The sequence below is a fragment of the Dasypus novemcinctus genome, chromosome 23 (genome assembly GCF_030445035.2).
Source record: "Dasypus novemcinctus isolate mDasNov1 chromosome 23, mDasNov1.1.hap2, whole genome shotgun sequence".
NCBI classification, from domain to species: Eukaryota; Metazoa; Chordata; class Mammalia; order Cingulata; family Dasypodidae; genus Dasypus; species Dasypus novemcinctus.
Window position 1 is genome coordinate 9112767 of NC_080695.1, and position 21994 is coordinate 9134760.

The window sequence follows — 21994 nt, forward strand, 5'->3', positions numbered from 1 at the left end:
AGACAAGAAACTGGTACCAGTGCTTGCATTTTGGCAGGAGAAGGTGGGGGAGGGGTGTCATGGGTTGGAGGGAAGATGTGCTCTCCATTGTAAATCCTTTCTTTCTATTTAATTTTTTAAACCAGGGCATGTATTGTTTAATGTAATAATTTTGATTAATAATAATTAGTTTGATTTATTTATTAGCCAGTCATTACTTTGCTAGTATGTAGCTCAGTATTGCCAGATCTTATGTTTCAAGGGACTCTAAATATGTAGATTTTTCCATGAAATCTCACAGTTCTTATATGTTAGAAATGAAGTCAATATATTTTGAAACATAGGACAGGCCAAACTCACATCTGCACGTCAGATGTGGGCCGAGGATGGCCAGTTTGCTATCTCCACATTTTGGGGGGATGTCGAGAGAACTATACCAGGACTTGGCTGTGTTTGAGAGAAGAAATCATCTTTGCCAAAATGACTTGACAATTTTTAAATTCTGCTGAATGGGATCTTCACAGTGATTTGGTGACACAGATACAAAAGGAAAACAAAGGCAGTATTGAAGGAGAATCATGGGTCTCTAGTGGGCCTATTTGTTCATTGCACGTGCGCCTCGGCTCCTTACCAGCCTCACTGGGGCAAGCACAGTGGGTGCCTTGGAACGCCTCCAGAGGCCAGTCAGGGCCATAGTGGATAACTTTAATTTCTTAGATTAACGCAAGAAAATGTGGAAGTGTTGCCTATTCAACTGCATCATCTTTGTATGCAGAGGACCCCTCATTCCCAATATATGTTTACAGAATCAGTGATTCACCTAATACATCTTTATTGATCAGTTGGTATCTACCTGCCACAACCAATGCACTGCTGTTCTCAAGTTCTTCCTCAGATGTGTGGGTTCGTCTCTGCACATAAGCCAGCTCATTGCCTCTGTCGTCCTGGAGGGGTGGGGGTACACAGAGGCTAGAATCAGCACTCGTGGCCCCTTTTGCCTCTGTGCTCCCCACCACCTTCCCCACCGTCAGGGCACCAGGAAATTGGGGTTCTTTGGAGGGGGTGCGTGGGCTCCAGTTCCTGTTGAAGCTTCTGGAACAATTCTCAGGCCACCAGACCCCAGTGCTTTCCCCCTGCAGGACTTGGGTCCTGGGCTCCACTAAGGTCCTCGACTCCGTCCTCATGGTCACCCACAGAGGGCAGCCGCCCTGCCCCTCTGGCCAACCCCTTGTGTGTCTGTCCTCCCAGCTGCCTCTGCCTTTTCCTAGTACACGGAAGAAGAGTCTCCTTACACCAAGGCCATCAAGGAGCTTTAAAGTCGGCCACAGACCCTGGCTGCAGGCATCGAGTGTGGTAATGAGATCTCCCTGATGTTCTGAGGCCACACTGGGGATTGCACATTTCTATATTTTGAGGGATTGCTACTGTTAAAAGGATTTTCCATGATGGTGTGAGTAGAGCTGAGTGCTATAAAAGAAGGCATCTGTATTTGTAGGGTTTAAATCCAGAAAGCCCTAAAATGAGGGTATACTGCCCAAGGCCTATTAACATCAAAGTTTTCAGAAATTAAACACCCATGGCAAAATGAATTTGCTTGGAATCATTTCCAAATAATCCTCCAGTCTGCAAATCGGCTCTCTGTTTGCAAGCCCGAGTCCTTCAAGGCACAAGTCTCCCAGCAGATCAGCAGCACAGCACGGGAAGAGGAAAATGAAATCAATCGCCTTTGGCTCTGGCCATAAGAAGTGGTTAGGCTGTGTGTGTGGTAATAAAATATTTATAATAATGGCAGGGTGTTTCTTTGAAAGGAGCATTGGGGTTGTGTCCTTTCAAAACATTCTCCTGCTTATTTCCATAAAAAAAAAAAATCATCTTGTTCTGTCAGAGATGGTCTCCAGGGCAACATACACAGCCTATCAGTATGAAGATGATTCCCTGCCGCTTCCATTACTCACTGTCCCGAGAATATTCCCAGAGCACCCTGAGCCTTGGTGGGCCCACCCCAGCGAGTCCTCTTCCAGGCCAGGCTCAGCCAGGATGTCTTGGTGGTGGGTGTTCCTGGCTCCAGTCTCAAGGCAGCTCCGCCTGGTGTGGTTCTACCTTTTTCCAGATGGCCATCCACTTGTGTCAGGGCCTTTTATTTTTCAAGTTCCTCTTTTGGAGTCAGGGGTTTTAATGGACTGTCTGTCCATGGTGACCCCATGCCAGGCTTTCCTCCCCTCCGCCCGCTGCCTGGAGGACCATCAAGCTTTCTACATGAACTTAACACCCTGCTATGAATTGCACCTTCCCTGCAATGCAGGTAGCTCAGTAAAGGAGTGCAAATTCAGTGGGCATCAGAAGTGGATGGAATATGAAGCAAAGTTGTGGTTCCATAAATTAGCCGAGAATCCCTTCACTTTTCCCCATCACAGAATGACAAAGCTTCCTCCCAGCACCGACGAGGCCTGCAGGCCAGGGGGCGGCTGTGTGCCCTCGGCCCCTTAGCACGTTACTCTTCCTGCGGACAGGCCTCACTTGACGTAGATGCCTTCACAAGGCAGGATGAGGGTATTCTCGGGACTTTTTTCTCAAAGACCCTTTGATGGCCATTTCTCTTCTTCCTTATTGTATCTTCAGTTACCGTTCTCTTTGGAAAGTTGTTTTATAACTGAGGACCTGAGTTTCTAGGCCGCTTCTCTTTTCCAGTCATGGAAGATGCCCTGGTCTCAGTGTCTCCACCTCATGCCCGGCTCCTTCTGATGAGGAGGCCCTGCTCCTGTTGAGCCACACGGGTGCACCACGTCAGGAGGGGCCGCTGGTCCCAGCATGCCAGAAAGGGGGAACAGCTTTATTGTCGCCATTCTGCTTTTTTATCACACAGAAATCTTTTCCATTTTGCGCTCATCATAGAGAGCCACATTTTCCTGAGGCAAGCACCACTTCTTGATTAGAAATAGAAGCTGTTGGAAGGTGCAGGTTGACTCAATAACTACCGCGCACCTATGCCTTACTTGATATGGAGCCCTGACCCAGAAAAGTGGTCCGTTCGCTACATTAACTTCTACACACTAACTCCCGGAAAACACCTGCTAATCAAAATAACATTTTAAAAAATCCTTTTATACTACAAATAGCAATTTCCTAATTTATACATTTTTAAGTCCAGAGTTGGGTGTCACCTTTTTGATAAATACACCTTTAAATTTCTGCATTTACAACACTAAAAGAACCTATTACTACACAAGTGCTCTCAGAGGTCCCCTAAAAAACAATCTGTTATACTTAGCAAAGGACTCGTATTTTAGCAGCAGTAACACTTCTTTGAAACCACTTATTCTAACTCTGGGATACACCTGAACAAATCCACAGCTCCTTGATGGCCCAGAGCTGGAAGCTCAGTCCCTGAGGACAGAAAGGCTACGTGCTTATTTGCCTCTCTGTTTTTCCCCACATTTCAGAGGCACAAGAGGAAAGTATTTCTGAAATAAATTTATAGCAACCCCCAGATAAAAATCACGTCTGGAATTCCTGGCACTTTCATTGAGCTTTCTAGACAAGTTACATTGAAAGAGCTGTAATTTTACCTTAACCATAAGAGCTGAAACGTCAGTTCTGTGTTGTCCAGAGCTTATAATCGTGATGAGCTTGGATGACGCTTTTTAAATCGTGGATTAGCTCACGGTGCTGCGGGGGGCTGGAGGGGCACCTCCTCCCGCTGCCTCTCCCCTCGCAGCACAGCCCGGTCCCGCTCTTGCCGCGGCGTCACGGCCTTGCTTTCCGGTGCAGGTACCGCCTGGCCGGGCTGCCTGGAGAGCACCAGCACAGGAACATCAGCAGCCCCGACGTGGCCTACTGCCTGGTGAAGGACCTCATCATCTGGACCCAGTACGAGATCCAGGTGGCCGCCTACAACAGCGCCGGCCTGGGCGTGTTCAGCAGGGCCGTGACGGAGTACACCTTACAAGGAGGTGAGCACGCTGTCCCCGCCGCACAGCAGCATTTTTGGTGGGGAGTGTGATTTGCACAATTCAATGGGAGTGTGTTGGAATTAAAACTAGAGGCCGTCAAAGGAAAGTCATCACGTACTTAATTCAATGTCTCCATCTATTCCATAAGGATAGCCACACTGTAGACGGGAAATGCATGCATGCTCTTGTGACTGCCTTTTCTTCCAGTTAGGAAGGAAAAGCAGCAGCTCTATATATCCTTTAATACAGCCATTCTTTAAAAGTTCCATGGACACTGAATTTTTCTGAAAGGAATAATTTTATATTGTCCAGTAAAGCTTGCTGTGGAATCCTATGTGATACTGTGTTTTCCAAAGAGAACGATTATTTAATATTTTGTTTTTAATGATGTAATATGGTTCTTGCTGATGGAATTTGCAATCATGTGTTCTTTTTTTTTTCTCCTTTTAAATTACACAAGCAAACAATTTACAAAAGCTCCCCTCCCCCCCAAAAATAAACAGACAGAAAATGCCGTAAAACCTGAGGGTGGCCAGTGCAGGCCCCATAGCCGGCCTCGTTGTTCTGAGGCTTCTGCCAGTGTCTTTCTGAAGGATTTGGGTCCTGGGCCTGGGATGCGCTGGCCCCTGGGAGACCTCCTCTTGCCTGGCTGGCGCAGGTACCCGCTTGGCTTTGTAAACTCCCCCTTCTGGCACCGCTGCACGTGTCCCACAGGAACCCAAACGCCGGCCCGGACAAGTCATTTTCCCACAAACCCTGAAATCCTTTTTTGTTCAGCCATTTAAGCCCTCTCCTGATACACAGGTGTGATTTTATTTGCTTAGGCATTTTTATTGCTGCCAGACCTTGACCTTTCTCAAACGATAAGTTTCTAACTGCCCACTTCTCTCCCCAAATCATGCCTGGGGCCTAATGTTCCTTGATATTACATGCTGTTATTATCATCCCTTACTGATCGGCTGCCTGTTGTTATCTAGGAGTCCATAAATCCTTCTTTATAAATTAAGAGCACTCATTTCTGCTTTAGCAGTAACAAGCAGAAATATTTAAAACATGGGGCAGCCAGTGAGGACCTGCTCACCTGCAAATAATTCTCGATGATGCATTTGAAAGTGAAAGTAGCTAAAAACTGGACAAGTAATGTTTGCTCTAATTAGCCTGGTTAATGTGATAACCATACCTTTAGAAACACTTCAAACAACCGCTGTTGCTGTGATAGCCCCTTCCCGTCCACGCTGCTTTGCCCGCTGGGCAGTGCCACTGAGCGCAGGGTACAGGGCAGAGGGAGGCAGAGCTCCAGCTGTAGAATTTGGCTTTGCTCAGTTTTGAGGCATTGAGGAGCCATTGAAGGCTGCAGAAGTGTGAGGGACAGGATCAAAGTGCTCCCCAAGGAAGGTCCCCCGGTGAGGGGTGTGCAGGCAGGACGCAAGGGGCAGCGAAGGAGGTGGCAGCGCCCGAGGCCCAAGGGCAGCTCCTGGGCTCCAGGGGCCGAGTTGCCCCTACTCTGGAGGTGACCGTGAGAAGAGGACTGCTTCCTAGGTGTCAACTGGGTCTACAGTCAGTGTCCCTTTGGCCCCTCACGCCCAGCCTGTAAACTAACGCAGCCTTCATGCCACGCTTCCATCTGAATAGGGCGGGGACAGGGACAGGAATGGCACAGGCCCCTCCTCAAGCTGCCCGTGGTTTCACGGCTAGACCAGGGCCAGCTTTGTTTTCAGGAACCAGCAGCGGGTGTAGCTCAGTGGCTGAACGCCTGCTTCCCATGTGCAGGATCCTGGGTTCAATTCCCAATACCTCCTAAAAAAAAAAAAGAAAGTAAATGTAGCTGGCTTGTAGTTAGTTGGTCTGAAATCACGTGGCTAACAAACAGCAGCACCTGCTCCGTGAGGGTGTCGGCAGCCCCTGCCTCAGAGGGGCTGGGGGGTGGGGAGACCCAGCAGCAGCAGCCCAGCAGGGGCCGAGGGCCACGCTGTCCTCTGCACCAAGCAGTCCCCTGGCTGGAGCGGCACCCTCAGTTGCGCTCTGTCTTGGCGAAAGGATTTCACTTCCTCACCTAGGCTAGCACTTCACTCTGATCAGCTTTTTGTGAAAATCTGGTTCAGGGTCGCTCCAGTTTAAAGCACTGACGAGCTAATGTTTCTGAACAACACTGCGTGCCCCGTTTTCCCGCCGACACTTGGCCTCTGTGGGTGGGCCGTCTGCTCTTCCCGCTGGGTGCTGGCTGGGTACTGCTCTCTGGAGGCAGGGGGTCAGCACCCCGAGCCCCAGGCCCCTGTCGGTTACAGGGGCATCCACAGATGTGGTCAGAATTCCCATCTTCACTCACAAGAGCACGCTCTGCTTTGATATTCTGGAAGAAGTCCTTGTTTCTATGCGGACGACCATCTCCCCCATATAAAAACCCTTCGCTGTGTGCTCAGGAAGGTCAGATGTCACTGTCTTCCCTTTGATGACTCAGCCTTCCCCATGCTTGTTGCAGACTTCCATCCTGCATGCCTGAGAAGCCCAGACCCCCTGCTCTTCTCCCAACCCTGACCTGACCCTGACCCTACACCCACTCCTGGCTCACCGGGAAGCACTTCTCACACTTGGCTGTGGGACTCCCCAGGAGCGTCTGCCTGCCCCGCCCCTCTGTGCGAGCAGCAGGACAGATCGGGGTGAGGATGCTTGTGGACCGAAGGGTTGGGGCGCTGACTGGACTCGGCCGAGGGCTCCCCCTTCACTGGTGTGAAGAGCAGCCCGTGGCCTGGGGAGGGACCCCAGGCTCCCTGCTCCCTGTGTGACTTGGCCTTGGGGAGCAGGGACATCATGCCTGTCGGTCACTGGTTTCCATGAAGCTTCCGCTCAGCCTCACTGCAGCTGACCAAAGCGAAACGGGTGTTAATCCTGCCTGGAATCCAAGACGGGGCGGGCATAGGAGCAGTTGTTAGACCCACGTTTGGGAAGGACGGGGCGGGGCGCAGGGAGGGCGAGTATGCAGGCCCGGCCCAGCGTGGGCGCTTAATGACTAGACAAACGGGTCTAGTTAGAAGATGCTGAGTTAGAAGGAAAAAGGCCGGCGACGAGGGATGAGAGCACGGGTAATTCAGGGAGACGGCGGCTGGGCCCGGTGCACCATTTGTGCTGACAGGGCTTCACACGTGCTTCTGTGCTCATCACTCCAGAAGCGCCCCTTCCTGCAAATCCCGAGGCCTGACGCTTAACTTCTACTACGCTTCACCTTTCTGAGCCTCAACTCTTTCCTTTTTCATTTGTAAAATTGTGGCATTTACATCTGCCCTATTAAACCAGTATATGTAAAACGGTCTGGAAATGCAAGTGGCATTTCCTCTCTGTATTTTTCTACCATAACAAGTATAGACTAGCATCTGCTATAGAATATAGTAGCAGTGCTGCAAAAAGAAATTTGGGGCCAAACTCCTTGATACTAGGAAAATCAAACATAAACATTCCAGATTTGATGTTAGCACCTGCCGCATGCTCGGTGCTGAGCCAGTGCTGAGTAGGGAAGATGCCACAGGCGGTCCACCTTGGGACTTCCTGTTAGCCCAGGGGTCAGACTCCTTAACCCTGGTGAAACAAGAGCAAGAGCTAGAAGACAAGGCAGCCTCATTCACGGATGCTTGCTCCTCCTTTACCAGCAAGATCAGCATCACTTAGCATGCTCTAAAGAGTCACCAGTAAAGGTGCTCCAGGAAATGTGCCACAGGCAGGGAGCACATCCCTGACAGGCCAGTTCTTGTGATCTAGGCAACAGGATGGCATTAGAGGAAAAGTAGGCGGATGTATTGGTGAGGGGTGGCATTCAGCTGTTAGAGACAGAGACCCCAAATAACAGTAGCCTGGACAAAATAGAAGTTTCTGTGCAGCAACAGGCAATATAGCGTTGTCATGGCAGCTCCATGATTATCCAAGAATCAGGCTCCTTCTGTCTTTTTGCTTTGCTGTCTTTAGCATTTGCCTCGTGGTCACAAGCTGGCCACTGCAATGCCAGCCATCACATCCACATTCTAGAAGGCAGGAAGGATGAAGGCATAAGGGATGTGCCTCATGGCCAAGTATGTAAGTAGGCCCACTTTTAAAGAACCTTCCTACAAGTCTACTTGCAATTCATGGAATATTTCTGTGCACAGAAGGCTGGGAAATGTGGTCTTTTAGTTGGGACATCACTCTCCATTGTTAAGGAAGAAAGGCAGGATGGGTATTGGATGAACAGCTAACAGTTTCTACCTAACCTACTGAAAGTGACCCTTCCAAGGAGTCAAAACAAGGGGATATGCATTATATGAGATTGTATCTCCTCGCCTCCCATATCCGGAATGCCTCACAATACTTCCAAATCGTCCTTTAGAGTTAGCTGAGTCTGCAAATCCAGAGCTCCCTCACGACTCCCCAGGATCCCCGGGCCGCCCCTCGGCCTCAGCTGTCAGCTGGGGAGGGGCCGTTTGGGCCATAGCTGGGCATGTTCATCTGCCAGTGGGAACCCCTCTCAGCTACTCGAGGTACCCCACAGCTTTCAGCAGTGATTGCTGAGAATGCCTGGAGGGCTGATTAGGTTCTTGAAGCTGAAAAGGGAATAATTAAAATGACTGTTTGTTAAAGGGGAAAAGTATAACTCATAAAATTAATAATTTGTCAGCTTAATTTGGAAAATTACCAGCATGTATATAAACATAATTCTGCACTCCTACCAGGAGATCACAGGAAGACAGGAAATAGCCTCAGGAGGAATAAAGCTTCTGTCCAAGCACCCTAATTTTCCCTTCTCCCTTCAGCCGAGTGGCAAGCTTGATCCATCAGGGGAAATGAGAAGTAATTTATCTTGACTTTAATAGGGCTCTTTGGATTTCATTCCTCTTGGGAAGGCAGTAGCACGCTGGGGAAGGATGGTGCAGTTTGCACTGCCATTAGGTGGTGTGCACCTCGCTTGACAGTCATTCTCAAAGAGGGCTCGTCAGTGCTGCCGCGGGTCCCTGGGTGAGGACAGAGAAGGGCGGGCAAGCTGCTCTCGTGGGTGCTGGCAGCAGGAATGGAGAACCGGGGAGCTGCATGCCCCAGGGCTCGGCACCAGCCACTCTCCTGGGTCATCTGTTCTGTGCTTGAATGTGTTTCCTTCAAGGAAGCTTCTCAAGGAAGACAAGCCAGTTACGCCTGCCCCGAGTTCAACACAGTATGCTGCTGATCCCTGAACTAACTTGAACCCACCATTCACCTATCACACCCTGGTTTTCTTTTCAGTCCCATTTATTAGTGAGATATATTAATAGATGCTGTGTTTACTTTGGTTCTTCCTAGGTTCTTGGCATGGACCAGCACCTTGGGCACATGGAAATTATTTCATATAAACTTTCCTACTTCCCCAACTTCCCACCCACCAGCCCCCATTATCTTGTCTGCCAATCCCATTTAATAGATTTTATGAACAGCACCTCCATGACCTGTTCTGCTAACGGCATTTTGAAATGTGGCGTATTAACTCACACATTGAGCTGCAAAGCACACTAGTCTAGTGACAGCCACGTGGGTGTCCATGTGGGAGAGGAGCGGGCTTTCCATCCCAGTGACTGTGGCCTAAAGTTCCAACATGCCCGGAACCCACCTGTCAGATGTCCACTATGACTGCCCAAGAGGAAAGGGAAAGTAACAAATTTGCTGAAGGATTTCTTCCAAAGTGCTTCTTGAAAGCAATACTTTTGGTTTCAAGTGGGAAAAACCATCCAGTTTAAGTTCTGTGTAACAAAGAGCCCAGAATAACTAGAAGCATTTTCCTTGCAGCTCATGCCTGTGCTGGCAGCTTTCTAATCACTTCAGGTGGAAGGGAAACCCTGGGGTCACTTAAAGTGATCAGTGGTTCATATCCGATGCTGATGCTGTGTTTGGTTCACAAATTCAGTTTTTGTTAAAATTGTTCAAATAACCATGAAAGACATGAAGCGATGTGTCCATGAAGCTCTCCAGTGAACCTGAGCATGGATTTCTGTGCACTCTTAGATATAAAATGAAACAGATTATGGTTATATTTTAAAATAAGCCAGTGTGGATTAGCACACTTCTATGCATTTCCTAAATGCACCCATTAGAATGCACATGTCGATTTTCCTAAAGAGAGTCCAAAGACAAATTCTACTATAAATCATCATTTTGAGCATACCAAGGTTTCCATTTTTTTCTGTTTATATTTCTTTATCATTTTTATTCTTGTAACAGGTATTTGTGTACTGTAATGATTAATTCTGGTTCCAGAATATTACCTTCTTATGAGAGAGAAATATTTCATATTTTAAAAGCAATGTTAAAAAACATTTGTTTATCCACATTTCTAAACCATTAAAGCTCTTAAATGTTCACTTGGGCTTTGAAAGGCTTTCTAAAGTAAGGATTATAAATGAACCCTCTCTTTGCAGGCTCCATTCTTATCTCCTCTTGGGAAATTCTCATTGTGGCATAAATGACATTGCACAAAAGATTTGTTTTTCAATCCTTAAGACTTTCTAGACCTCAGGCAGTACCTACAAAATGGGATAAGTTTCCAAATTCTCCCAGTAGTACCTGAAAGAACAAGAGCTGAACAAAATAGAGATGGGATGTTCCATTAGGAATGAGCTTAATTTGGTCCTTTAGAACTTTCAAGAAAGGAATGGAAACTAGCATTTGAGAGGAAAACACTCTATCCCAGCAACTATTCTAACCACTGAGGCTTGCTGTCTTATTTCATTCATCCCCCAACAGTGATGTGAGGTGGACATCATTGTCCCCCCTTTACAGGGAAGAAACTGGAAGCTCAGAGAGATAACTAACTCCCTCAAGGTCACTTATCTAGAAAAGTGCTGGAAAATGCTGGAATTCAAACCTCAGTCTGGCTTCCAAAACGTTTACTGCTTGTATTAGTCAGGGTTCTCTAGGGAAACAGAAACAACAAAGGATATCCGTCGACAGTAAGAAATTTATCAGAGTCGCTCACGCAGCCATGGGGATGCACAAGTCCAGGTTCTGCAGGCAGCCCACAACCAGGGTCTGCAGGGAAAGTCCAGTGAAGATTCTTCACGAGTTCTGGGAGACGTTGGCTCTCCAAAGACGAACTGGGAAATTCACTCTCAATGCTGGAATCACTTCCCCTTTTAAGGAATTCAACTGATGGCATTAAGCGTCACTCATTGCTGATGGCAATCTCCCTGATGGATGTAATTATAACCAGCTATCTATGATTTACCACTGCGGTAAAGTCAATGGTAACTAAAGTCCATAAATGCCCTTGTATTACATTAGCCCAAACAACTGTTGACCAAACAACTGGGCCCAATTACCTGGCCTAGTTGATGCAATACCCTGACCATCACACTGCTATAATCTGCCATTGCTAGAATTTGTTTTGTTTTATTTTGTTTTTAATTTCATTCCACATATATCAAACAGGAAGAAAAATTATATCCAGATTTTCACTGCAGTTTGTGTATGAGGTAAAACAGAAGTGAATCTCATCTCACTCATTTGCTCACCTGACAGGGGGTTTTGCAGTGGCTTTTGAACTGTTTTGACTGAAACCCACAATAATAAGTCTATTTTACACTGTAGTCCAGTATACACACACACAAATCTGAAACAAAAGGTTCATGCAACAATAGGCACTCATACTGCCCCTGTACACCTCACGTTAGCTTTACTAATGCAGTCTGCAGCATTCCATTTCCAAATACAGCCACACTCGTGAGTCACTGGGGCTTCAACATCAGTAGATCTTGGGTAGTGCACAGTTCAACCCCTAATATAGTTTGATATTTTTCCTTTTATTCCATTCTGTTTCATTTTTTTTCATTCTTTAAAAAAAAAAAAACTTGTTGTGATCACTAAATTGATTTCCTGATCTGAAAATACGTGTTTGTGACCAGCAGTTTGAAAAATACTAAATGAAGGGAAGGGAGTTTTGTTGACTGCTCTTTTTCCCCCTTTCAGAAGAGGCTTCCTCTGGTCTGTAGGATTCACTGGGGTCAGGTTGAAAAAGGCTTCCCAAAGGGACTACAAAAAAGATGTTGTTAACACTCGGGCAGGATGTCGAGCAGAGGCAGCGGGCCTGGGGACAGATTCCAGGATCTGCTCTGGCCACGTGGCCTTGTGAGTGAGAAGGTCCTCCTGGTTACAGCTTGCCTGTCTGCTGCCCCTGGAAGATACATAGGAAATAAAACCGGTCTTAATCACCTGCACATTGCTCTGATTTGTGATCTACAAGCCTTTTTCCCTGTGAGACTGGGAATGCTTTGAGGGCAGGGGCAGTGTCTGATTATATGTTACTAGTATCTGCAGTCCCAAATCCAAGCACATTGCCTGATACGTAAAGAGATAAAGCAGTGTCTGATTAAAGAAAGAATGCTTAGTGTTTTGATCTCAGTTTCCAGTGCTGCACCAATTGAACCTCCATATTCAGTACAAGGGCCTGCCTTCTGTCATGACTCTTCTCATTTCTAGGGCTCTAAAGAAGCCTCTCTCAGCTGTAAGGAGTAAATTGGGCCCTTATCTGTTCTGCATCATAATATCCCAAAGCAGGTATTCTCACTTGGTTCTTCCACTGAAACTGGGTTTGTCCAGGAGTCTGAACTCAGAGTCTTTCCTCCCTCTATTCTGCCAGAAATGCTGAGCTCAGGACTGCGGTCGAGGAGGGCAAGTTGAAGGATTATTTACATAATTGAAGTAGAAAGAGCCACCAGAATGGTCAGATGATATAATACTTGGTATCGTGCAAAACTCAAGGTAGAGTTACCAGTAGTCCCTCACCGTGTTGGTGCGTGGGTGAATGGAAATGAAGCTTACTCCTCAGACTGGCATGTAAAGTAAATTGTGGGAAGAGAAACCACAAATATGCTTTTTCATATACGTTGAGAAAACATGAAGATTTAGTGCATGAGAAGAGGGGAGTTTGGGTAAAGAAAAGGAGGCAATACCAGCTCATCAGCGTCAAAGTGCTACTGAACCAACAGCAAGCCCTTGGCCAACCCGGGCCCCACGTTCTGGAAGCTTTGGCATAACTCAAGATTTTTCCAGAATGAAACTGGTATGGAGTGAATGGAAATATTCCTCTCCTGTCATCTTGTCCCTAATTTGTTAAAGATCTGGAGGACCAGGCTGATGAGGACAAACAGGCAGAGAGCTTGCCCTGCCACCTGCATCGTAGCTCTTGAGCCTAAAAACTGGCCCCAAATGCTTCTCAATGCCTAGAAAATAAAGAGCTTGAAAATATAAATTCAGAAAGGAACACACAAAAATTTTAAGTTATTTTCTTATGACTGCCATAAAAAGATATTCAAGCTTATTTGTAAGAGATTTGTTGTCCTAATAATGTGTTAGAAATGTTTAATGCAATGAGAACATTCAGGTGCATCAAAACAGCAAGAACCATAAAAACATGAGAGCTCAGCTAGAGTCCATAATGATTTGGAATTAATGGAAAGATCCAACACACAAACTTAGTATCTACATCCACTCAGTAATGTGTAGCCAGTAATTCTTCCAAGTAATGAGTTTGCGTCTCCCCTATTTGAAAGGCATATACATTTAATTCTGTGATATTACCTGGTGAAACAGACACCCATGAATCCCCATTAAGTTGTGGATAGACACTTCAGCCCTAATATTTGAAGTCAAGTATGTTTAAAATAATGAAAACTAGGGTGCACAGTTTTGGCCAAGAGAAAGGTTCATGCTAACTTCCATAGTCTGCAGAGTGGGAAGCAGCTGCCCTGCCAGCAGCTGTGTGCCAAGCCCCTTGCCTCTGATGGCACAGTGGTGAGCACTCACCAACGGAGCATGAGCTGCAGTGGGGAGACTCTTCCGTAGGCAAAGGTGGTTCAAGAGCCAGTGGGAGGAGGCTGGAGCCTGCAGTGGGCCTCTGAATGACCAAATGCAAGGCTGACCACCAAGCAGAAAGAATGACATTGCACTTGAGGATAATGAGAATTGAAAATTTACTGTTAAGACACTGAGATTTCACGATTTATATGTAACAGATAAGGTGGTGTTACTTTAATAAATACAGCCGGGCATGTTAGAAAATAAAAATTATGCTGGACTGTGCTCTATAATTTCATGCTGTGGTAAATCCAGCTAATTTTGCAAACTTATCAATGGGTGCCATAACACTTTGCATTGGTTTTACATCAGTCTTATAGGAAATGGCCAAGAAGTAATAGGAGACAGGATGCAGAAGTCGATCATTTATCTGTTTCTAGAGGCCAGGATCCCTACATCAACCTGACACATGAAGCCCTGTGAATTTCTCTGCCGATTCCTCTAGTGTCACTTTATTTATTTTATTTGACATGCTGTGAATCTCTAGGACACTGTGGTCATCGTGCGCTCCATGGTCAGCATGGGTTTCTTTTGATTACCGTTATTTTAAATGTAGGATTGAGCTGTTAGCCTAAGGTCAACCAATGAGAATCCATAAATATGTGAAGACAAGAATTTCAGAACAGTTTCTTCTCCAGCACTTTGGTAGGAGCTGGGCTAGGATGGGTGATAAAATAATTAGATGGACTCAGTAAGTCCAAACAATATCATTTCCTTAGTCCACCGCCACTTGGAGGACGACTCTAGTTGCAAAATCCAGCTTTTCTGGGCTCCTCTTGTTTGATACTTCTGTTAGTGATTTGGAGGAAACGGAGATGGTTCACTCATTAAATATGCATGGGTCAAAACTGGGAGGGATCATTTATTCCATGCCAGAATCAGAAATCAAAAATAAACTGCTTTGTTAGATTGAAGGTTGAAATTAGCAAGCTGGAATGTAAAATGGATTCAACCAACCAATTATGTGACAACAGGATGGGAAGACATGACTTGCCAACAGCTACCATAACAAGACCAGAGGATTGCAACTGAGCACAGACCCAGGAGAGCCGTGACTGTCATCTTAACCTCCCTCAGTAGATGGATTTTTGTCTGTTATAAAATAGACAGACACTTCCAAATCGAGGCAGATCCTAATGTCACTGGATCCTGTTCTGGCTAGATGCCGTTTGGGGTGTGAGGGGACTTACACTATGAGGGGCCAGGAGAAAACTGGCTCTGCCAGAAGACGACAGCCAGAATGGGCAGAGCTCCATAAATGCTCTTGTGTGAGAAAGGAGAAGAGAAGCACCATGCTTCTTTGGCCTGCAGTGATAAAGCCTAGCCAGATATTTTTTGTGTGATTTGAGAATAACCTCACAGATATATATGAAAGGAATGATACAGCCAAAAGGTAGAGCTGGACCCAATGAGTAGAAGTTGCAGAAGGAAAGGTTTTTTTCAGCATACGGGGCATCTCCTTTGCCCTGGGTGACAGATGAGAAAGTTGACCTAAAGACCTGGCAAGGTGTGTCCAGGAGGTGACTCAACAGGAGCCGAGTGCGTCTCTGGGGGCTGTGGGTGGAGCTCCTGCGTGGCTAGGATGCTGAGCCCAGTGACCTCTGAGTGCACTCATTCCACTGCTGGGCCCTCCAGTCTGCAAAACTCAGTGGGCCCTTTTGTATTTCCCTTGGCTCCGTGAGGCCTCCTAGAAGTGTGCTTTACCCAAACTTATAGAACAAAACCACAGTGTTGAGCTGAGTGTAGGTATTCGATTGTGCTTAGTGGCCTTAGCATATACTCAGTTTGTCGCACCTTCCTACTCACTTTCTCCTGTCCCCTCCTACTTACATGTAAAGGTTTGGCTCCTACACGATCTCCTCCATGGAGCCATCTTTAAGGAAATCTGTGCTGACCTTCATTATACCACTTATTGAATAGAATTATAAATGTCTGATTCCCTCCCTAGACTCTGAGCTCCTTGAAGGCAGGGGCCTCGAACCTAGATCCATTATGTAGACATGAAGAAAGGGCTTTGGTTGATAGCACTATAGGCTTCTCTGTGTGTCAGTGAAAATCTGAAGCTAAAATAAGTTTTCCTGCAATTTGTAATAATACTTAAAAAAGCAAGCTAGTGAGCTTTACTGTATCATCATGAGTTTGTAGTCTAATACAGTATTCTTAAGGAGAAGAAAACTTTACTAATTGAATTTTTACATGTAACAGGGAACAAATAGTATGCAAAAAGGATAGGACTAAGGATTGATATAAACACAGTATGTATATATGTATATGTGTCTGTACACATGTACATATAAGCACAATATATTATTACATTAGTTATTACTATATACCATATTAATATATATATTATATAGTAATGAATGACATCTATGTATTATTACTCTTGTAATAGAATATAGTATAATAGAATATATAATACTATGTTGATATATTACTAATAATATATTCATTAATATATAATTAATTAATAATATATTCATTAATATGTAAACATTAGAGTGAAAATATAAACCTTCCTAATTACCACAACATATATCAAAGACAGAGAAAATAAAAGCCTACATAGTAAAGCATATATATATCAGTGAGCATATATATAATGATACGTGTGTACATATATACATAATATGACAGAACTGAAGCCAAACTTATTAATTATATCAATAAATGTGTAATGTACTTAATTTGATTTTTAAAATAAAATGATTTTCAACTTGGCTAACAAAGCAAAATCTAAAACTACACTGTAAAAAAGAGATACCTAAACAAAATGAGTTAGAAAGGTAAAAAGTAAGAGAAGAAAGTGATGAGGAAAGGCTAATTTTTAAAATATTAAATCATATTACAAAGCTCTATAAATAAAACAATAATACATGAATTTCTATTCATGTATTAGTACATGAATAGAAAGATCAACAGAATAGATCAGAAAACCCGGAAATGGACCCAACTACATATGGAAATTTAGTATACAATAAAGATGGCATCTCAAAGCAGCAAAGAAAGACTTTTTGATGAGTAATATTAAAATAAGTGGATACCTAGATGGAAACAGATAAAACTGGATCCATTCCTTATACCATCTACAAGAATAAATTCTAACTGGATTAGAGATTTCAATATTTTTAAAATGAGACTATACGAGTACTGGAAGATGGCCTCAGTGAATTCTCCTATTACCTGGAAGTGGGGAAAACTTTTCTATCGGTAACTCAAAATTGGAAGCAATAAATTATGATTGATAAATCTTTTTTAAAAATTTAAAAAACTAAAATATTCTGTATGCGAAAAAGAATACGATGAGCAAAGAAAAAGAAAACAAATGGCCAATTGGAGGAAATATTTGTAAATTATATTCCAGACAAGTGGTAAACATATCTATATCAGGAGCTTCCAAAATAGAGAAGAAAAAGACCAACAACTAAAAGAAAACTGGGCAAGAAATAAGAGAATTAACTGAAGTGCAAATGGCCCTTAACCTCAAGAAAAAAACTCCACTCTACCTATAAGAGAAATACAAAATAAAACTACATAGAGGTACCATTTCTTACCTATCAGGTAAAAATTCAGAAGTTTGAGATTACACTCCTTAGTAAAGCTCTGGGGAACAGGTATCTCTTTCATAGCTACTGGGAAAGAAAAATGATACAACCCCTGATTAATTCAGTCAAAACTTCTGTGGATGCTAAAATTAATGCGAGCAAGTTTGATGAAGATCAATATATTACTTAGTCTCAAACTACCTCTTCACCTAAAACAGGTAAATTTCAAAGGCAAAAAGAATACCTTTACTATGGAGAAACATGGAGGCAAATGGTTAAAGTTAACATCATTGGTTGTGGGATAAATTAAAATCCTTTACCACCAGATAATGAACAGAACAGAGCACCACCTCTCTGATATTCCTACCTAAAATGCATAATCTGAATCCAGTCAAGAAGAAACATTAGACAAATTCAAACTGAGGGACATAGAACAAAATTAATTGGCCTATAATATCCAAAAATGGCAAGGTCATGAGAGTTGAGGGAAAATTGAGGAACTGTTCCAAATGGAAGAAGACTAAAGCAACATGATAACTAGATGGCCGTATCATCTGGATGGGAAAATGGGAGAAACTATGGATTAGGTAGCAGTGATGGATGGAGGTTAACGTCCTGGTTTGGAGGTTGTCTTGTGGTTCTGCAGGCGAGCCTCCTTGTTTGTAGGGATTTGCACAGTATTTGGGGTGATGAGGTTTGTGTTGGTAGCTTACTCACCAATGGTTTGAAAAAAAATCTTTACACTATTTCAGATTTTCTGTAAGTTTGAAATATTTCGAAATGAACATTAGCATTTTTAATATCTTTCTAATAATTCTTTTTCATTGAAAACAAAATGGGACAAAGCCGATTGGAAGAGAGTTTGACAATGACTAGTTTTGGATTCACCAATTCTACTTGTAGGAATCGATTCCAAAGATACACTTGCAAAAAGTAAAAACGTGTACAAGACTATTCACTAAAGCACTTTGTTACAGCAAAAGACCAGAATTACCAAAATATCCAATATAGAGGAATATTTCTATAACTATACCTAAAGGGAAAAGGAAGACACAAAAATTACAATGAGTCTTCCCTGAATATGCTTTGAGGAACTGACTATGTAAATATATTCTTCCTATTCACAAAACCAAATTAATTTAAAAACATTTAGAAAAAGAAATTCTTAAAAGTTGAAGGCAAAATGAAGCAAATGAGCATAACTGTATATTGAGTTGGTAGTATAACCGCATGGAAAGGAACTGTTTCAAGTGACCTTCAAAATAGTAATTTGTTTCTGCATCCCTAGTGGGATATATTCTAAGGACAAAAAAAGAAATATTCACTGTTTTCAGCAATCATATTAAAGATGATCGTGTTGATTTTGTCTCTCTAAGACAGTTGTCCGCACACTATGGAATAAAGCAAGGAAGTGCCTATGCTGATGTCATTGGGAACTGAGATTTTCAGCAAAGTTGAAATACTAAATTTGAATTGTACAAAGGCCTGGAAATAAGAACCAACCTAGTAGCTCAAGCTTCCCAGAAACTATTAAAATAACCCTTCTTGGATAAATGAATGACTCCAGGTCTGGAGTGGGTAATGTGTAAGTGGAGTCCGGGGCAGCTTATCCCAAAAAGCAAAGATGCTGTCAAGTGCTAATGGGGGCTTGTCAAACTCAGCTGCCAACTTGAAGAGGGCCCACTCACTAAAAATGAGGAAACTCGGAAATCAGTAATAACAAAAATAATAACTGAATGGACTGAAACTTCAAAAAACGTTTAAATCCGTGCATTCATAATGGTATTTAAGAAAAAGAAGCCTCATTGGTCATCTTTGGAGAAAGTTAGGAAAACTATTAAATACTGAATGTGTATAAAACTTCCAAATAAAAAACCTTTTTAGGATTTCTTGTGAGAAACTTGAGCTTGCGTTCATGAACATTACTTTTTTGATATCTGGTTTTAAAATGCTTGACATGATTCCATTAGCCTCCATCAAGACTTAATGATAACCTTTTCAAATACTTGAAAATTACCACTGACAAGAAAGCATTTGCATAGGTAGGTGGTCACAAATGCCAAATATTATTTATTGCTTTTTCTCCAGTTAAGAGAAGCTTCTTTCTTGCCATAAACCAGAATTCACATAGTTCAATCTCTTTAAATTGTACATTAAGAGCACAGTGTTTCTTTAGGTTAACAGCTCTTATATTTCTTTGGCAAATGTAATGTTGAATTTTTTTTGTGATAATGTGAATGGATTTGGAATTTAATCAAACGCTTTTCATATCAGGTATTGCCAAACAAAGGGCATTTCTATAAGCCTACTCAAATGCTGCTCTACCCACCTGCATAATTCTTCTTTAGGGTCCAAGCACTGATTCCTTTGGAATTATAAAATTGTTTGTATATCACTAGTTAACAACTTTTAACATCAAGCAAGTTTTGAATCCACATCTTTTGCACATACAAGTTTATATACTTTCACAAGGTCCTTGCAGTTATCACGTATTTGGGTGCTCAGAAATGTCAGTTGAGTAAGTCAATTTTGATGGCAATAACTATCCTCAAATTGAGAACAATTCACTAAAAACAATAGCAATGATAACAATAATTCTTTGTTCAGCTTGCAAATTCTTGCAACACTCTTCTCAGGGGCAGCCAATGCACTTCCATTTGAAACAGAAGCAGTGTGCTGATTCCATTTCTTTCACTGAGCAAGAAAACAGGTGAGACTCTTTGTCTTGGATTTCTTTAGATTTATCATTTCAATAATATCTTTTAATGAGGAATTCAGATTTACAGGCCACCTGTTATAGGGGAGGCCTCTCTGTGAGTTTAAATAGCACGTTTCTTCGATCTCAGGCTTTTCAGATGCCCCTCTTGTTAAAGAGACTTTGTGGCTTTCTATCAGCGTTGGCACAGCTAACTTACAAACCCGTCGGGAGTATCCTATTCATTTCAGAGTACTTGTTTCACTTTGCCTGTTCTGCCCAGTTGTGAGGTGTATGGAGGATGCTGGGAGGCCCCATCCAGCTCTTCAGAGCCATGTGCCCCGCTCTGGTCTCCACCTGCTGGGGGTCTGCGGCTGGGACCCTCCCCGAGAACTGCCTTCCAAGCTGAGCCCCTCCCATGGGATGGCCTGTGGTGAATGACCGAGCGCTGTGGATGTCAGAGGCCCCGTCCCCTTCCTCGGCTGGGGACAGGCTGGAGGGACCACTCTGCTCCCTGCAGGGTCAGCAGAGGCCTCTGCTGCTGTTGCGGCCCTGCGGGGGCAGCTTCTCCTTCAGCCCAGCCCTGGCCTCTCGCTGCCTACAGGCATGTCCACTGAGTGGGGCTGGGCACACGACTCTACCTCCAGAGCCCGTTTCCGGGGATATTTTTTGCAACATAAATAATGCTCTGGCTGTTTCTTTGGAGAGATTCAAACTATGTATAAACCACAAGCAGTTACTGCCTTCGGTTCTCACCAATCTGCAATGAAAGCGTGTTTGCCTTAGTAACTGACTGGACTAAGTTTGTCCCTGGGCCACCTGGCATGTCACCCCAGCGTCTTCCAACAGTCTTATCCAGGTGGCGATGCTGGCAGTTTCACAGCACTGACCATTGCTGTGCAGTCCAGCCAAAGAGTGATTCTGCAGCTGCGGAAGGAACTTGGGCGTCGGGTGTTGAAGGCAGGTCTCTGTCTAGCTTCTGGGACTCAAACTCATAAACACCTGGGCTTCTTATTTTGTACTTGCAGAGACAATTTTTAAAGTTCTGACCTTTTTCTGCTTAAGATTCATGCTGTGGGGAAAGGTTTGGGGATCATCCAACTCACCTTCCATGGAATCTGACATCTAGACTGAAGGACTGTGGGACACACACATCTGTACTCCAGAGCATCCTCATTGTATTCCCAGGGTAGAGATTTTTTTTACTAATGTGACTTAATATACTCCTTTAACCAAAAAGTTGTTAATTATAGTGGGAAACTATGTCTCTTTAAATATGGAATAGTAGTAATATTGACAAAAATAACTTTAACAAGTATTTATTTAAATATAAGGTACACAAAGTAGACTGTAGGCCTTGATGGCTTCAGAAACCAACCTTTGGTTCTAAGCTTTCTTAAGAATATTTTACAATAAATCAGGTTGAATTTTTTTAATGAAGCCTGCATTAAAGCAAAATAGGTAGTACTGGCACATTCATTTTTATTCTATTAAATATTAAGATTCTGAAAAATTCTTGACATGTAAGTATTATATAATTTCTGATCCAAAATGTTTTGAAAAATCAATTATTTGAAGCTGTAAATCCCTACCATCCCCTCTAATATATTGATTTAATTATAATTATTATTTTAAATTATTTTTTTATTTCTAAAGACAGTGATTCATTTTGCAATTCCACCAAGAATCATTTCTTAATGAATTTGCATCAATAACCAGGAAGGAAGAGGGGTAGAAAATTGACAATCATTTGAATTTTATTAAGGAACACCTAAAACCACATCATCCATTAACACAATCGTACATGCTTTTTGTAAATAACTAGTTAAAAATTAGTGTGAAAATACTAGCAATTTAATGGAAAGGAAAACCAAATTCTTTGCCTGCACACACTGAATAAAAAAGTCCACTGATAATAGCAACTTGCAGCTAGAGGAGAGCTCAGGTGGGGAGCCGGATGAGGTGGGCGCGCCGCAGAGGCTCCTGGG

General features: G+C 43.4%; 1 protein-coding gene across 5 annotated transcripts in view; it reads left to right on the forward strand.

Moving 5' to 3' along the window:
• The window catches only part of SDK1 (sidekick cell adhesion molecule 1), a 917480-nt gene that overhangs the window by 714277 nt on the left and 181209 nt on the right, over positions 1-21994 (forward strand). For all 5 annotated transcript variants that reach the window (XM_058285708.1, XM_058285711.2, XM_058285709.2 and 2 more), the window contains exon 17: positions 3748-3929. In XM_058285708.1, the coding sequence (XP_058141691.1) occupies positions 3748-3929 (182 nt within the window). The remainder of the gene's footprint in view (positions 1-3747; positions 3930-21994) is intronic.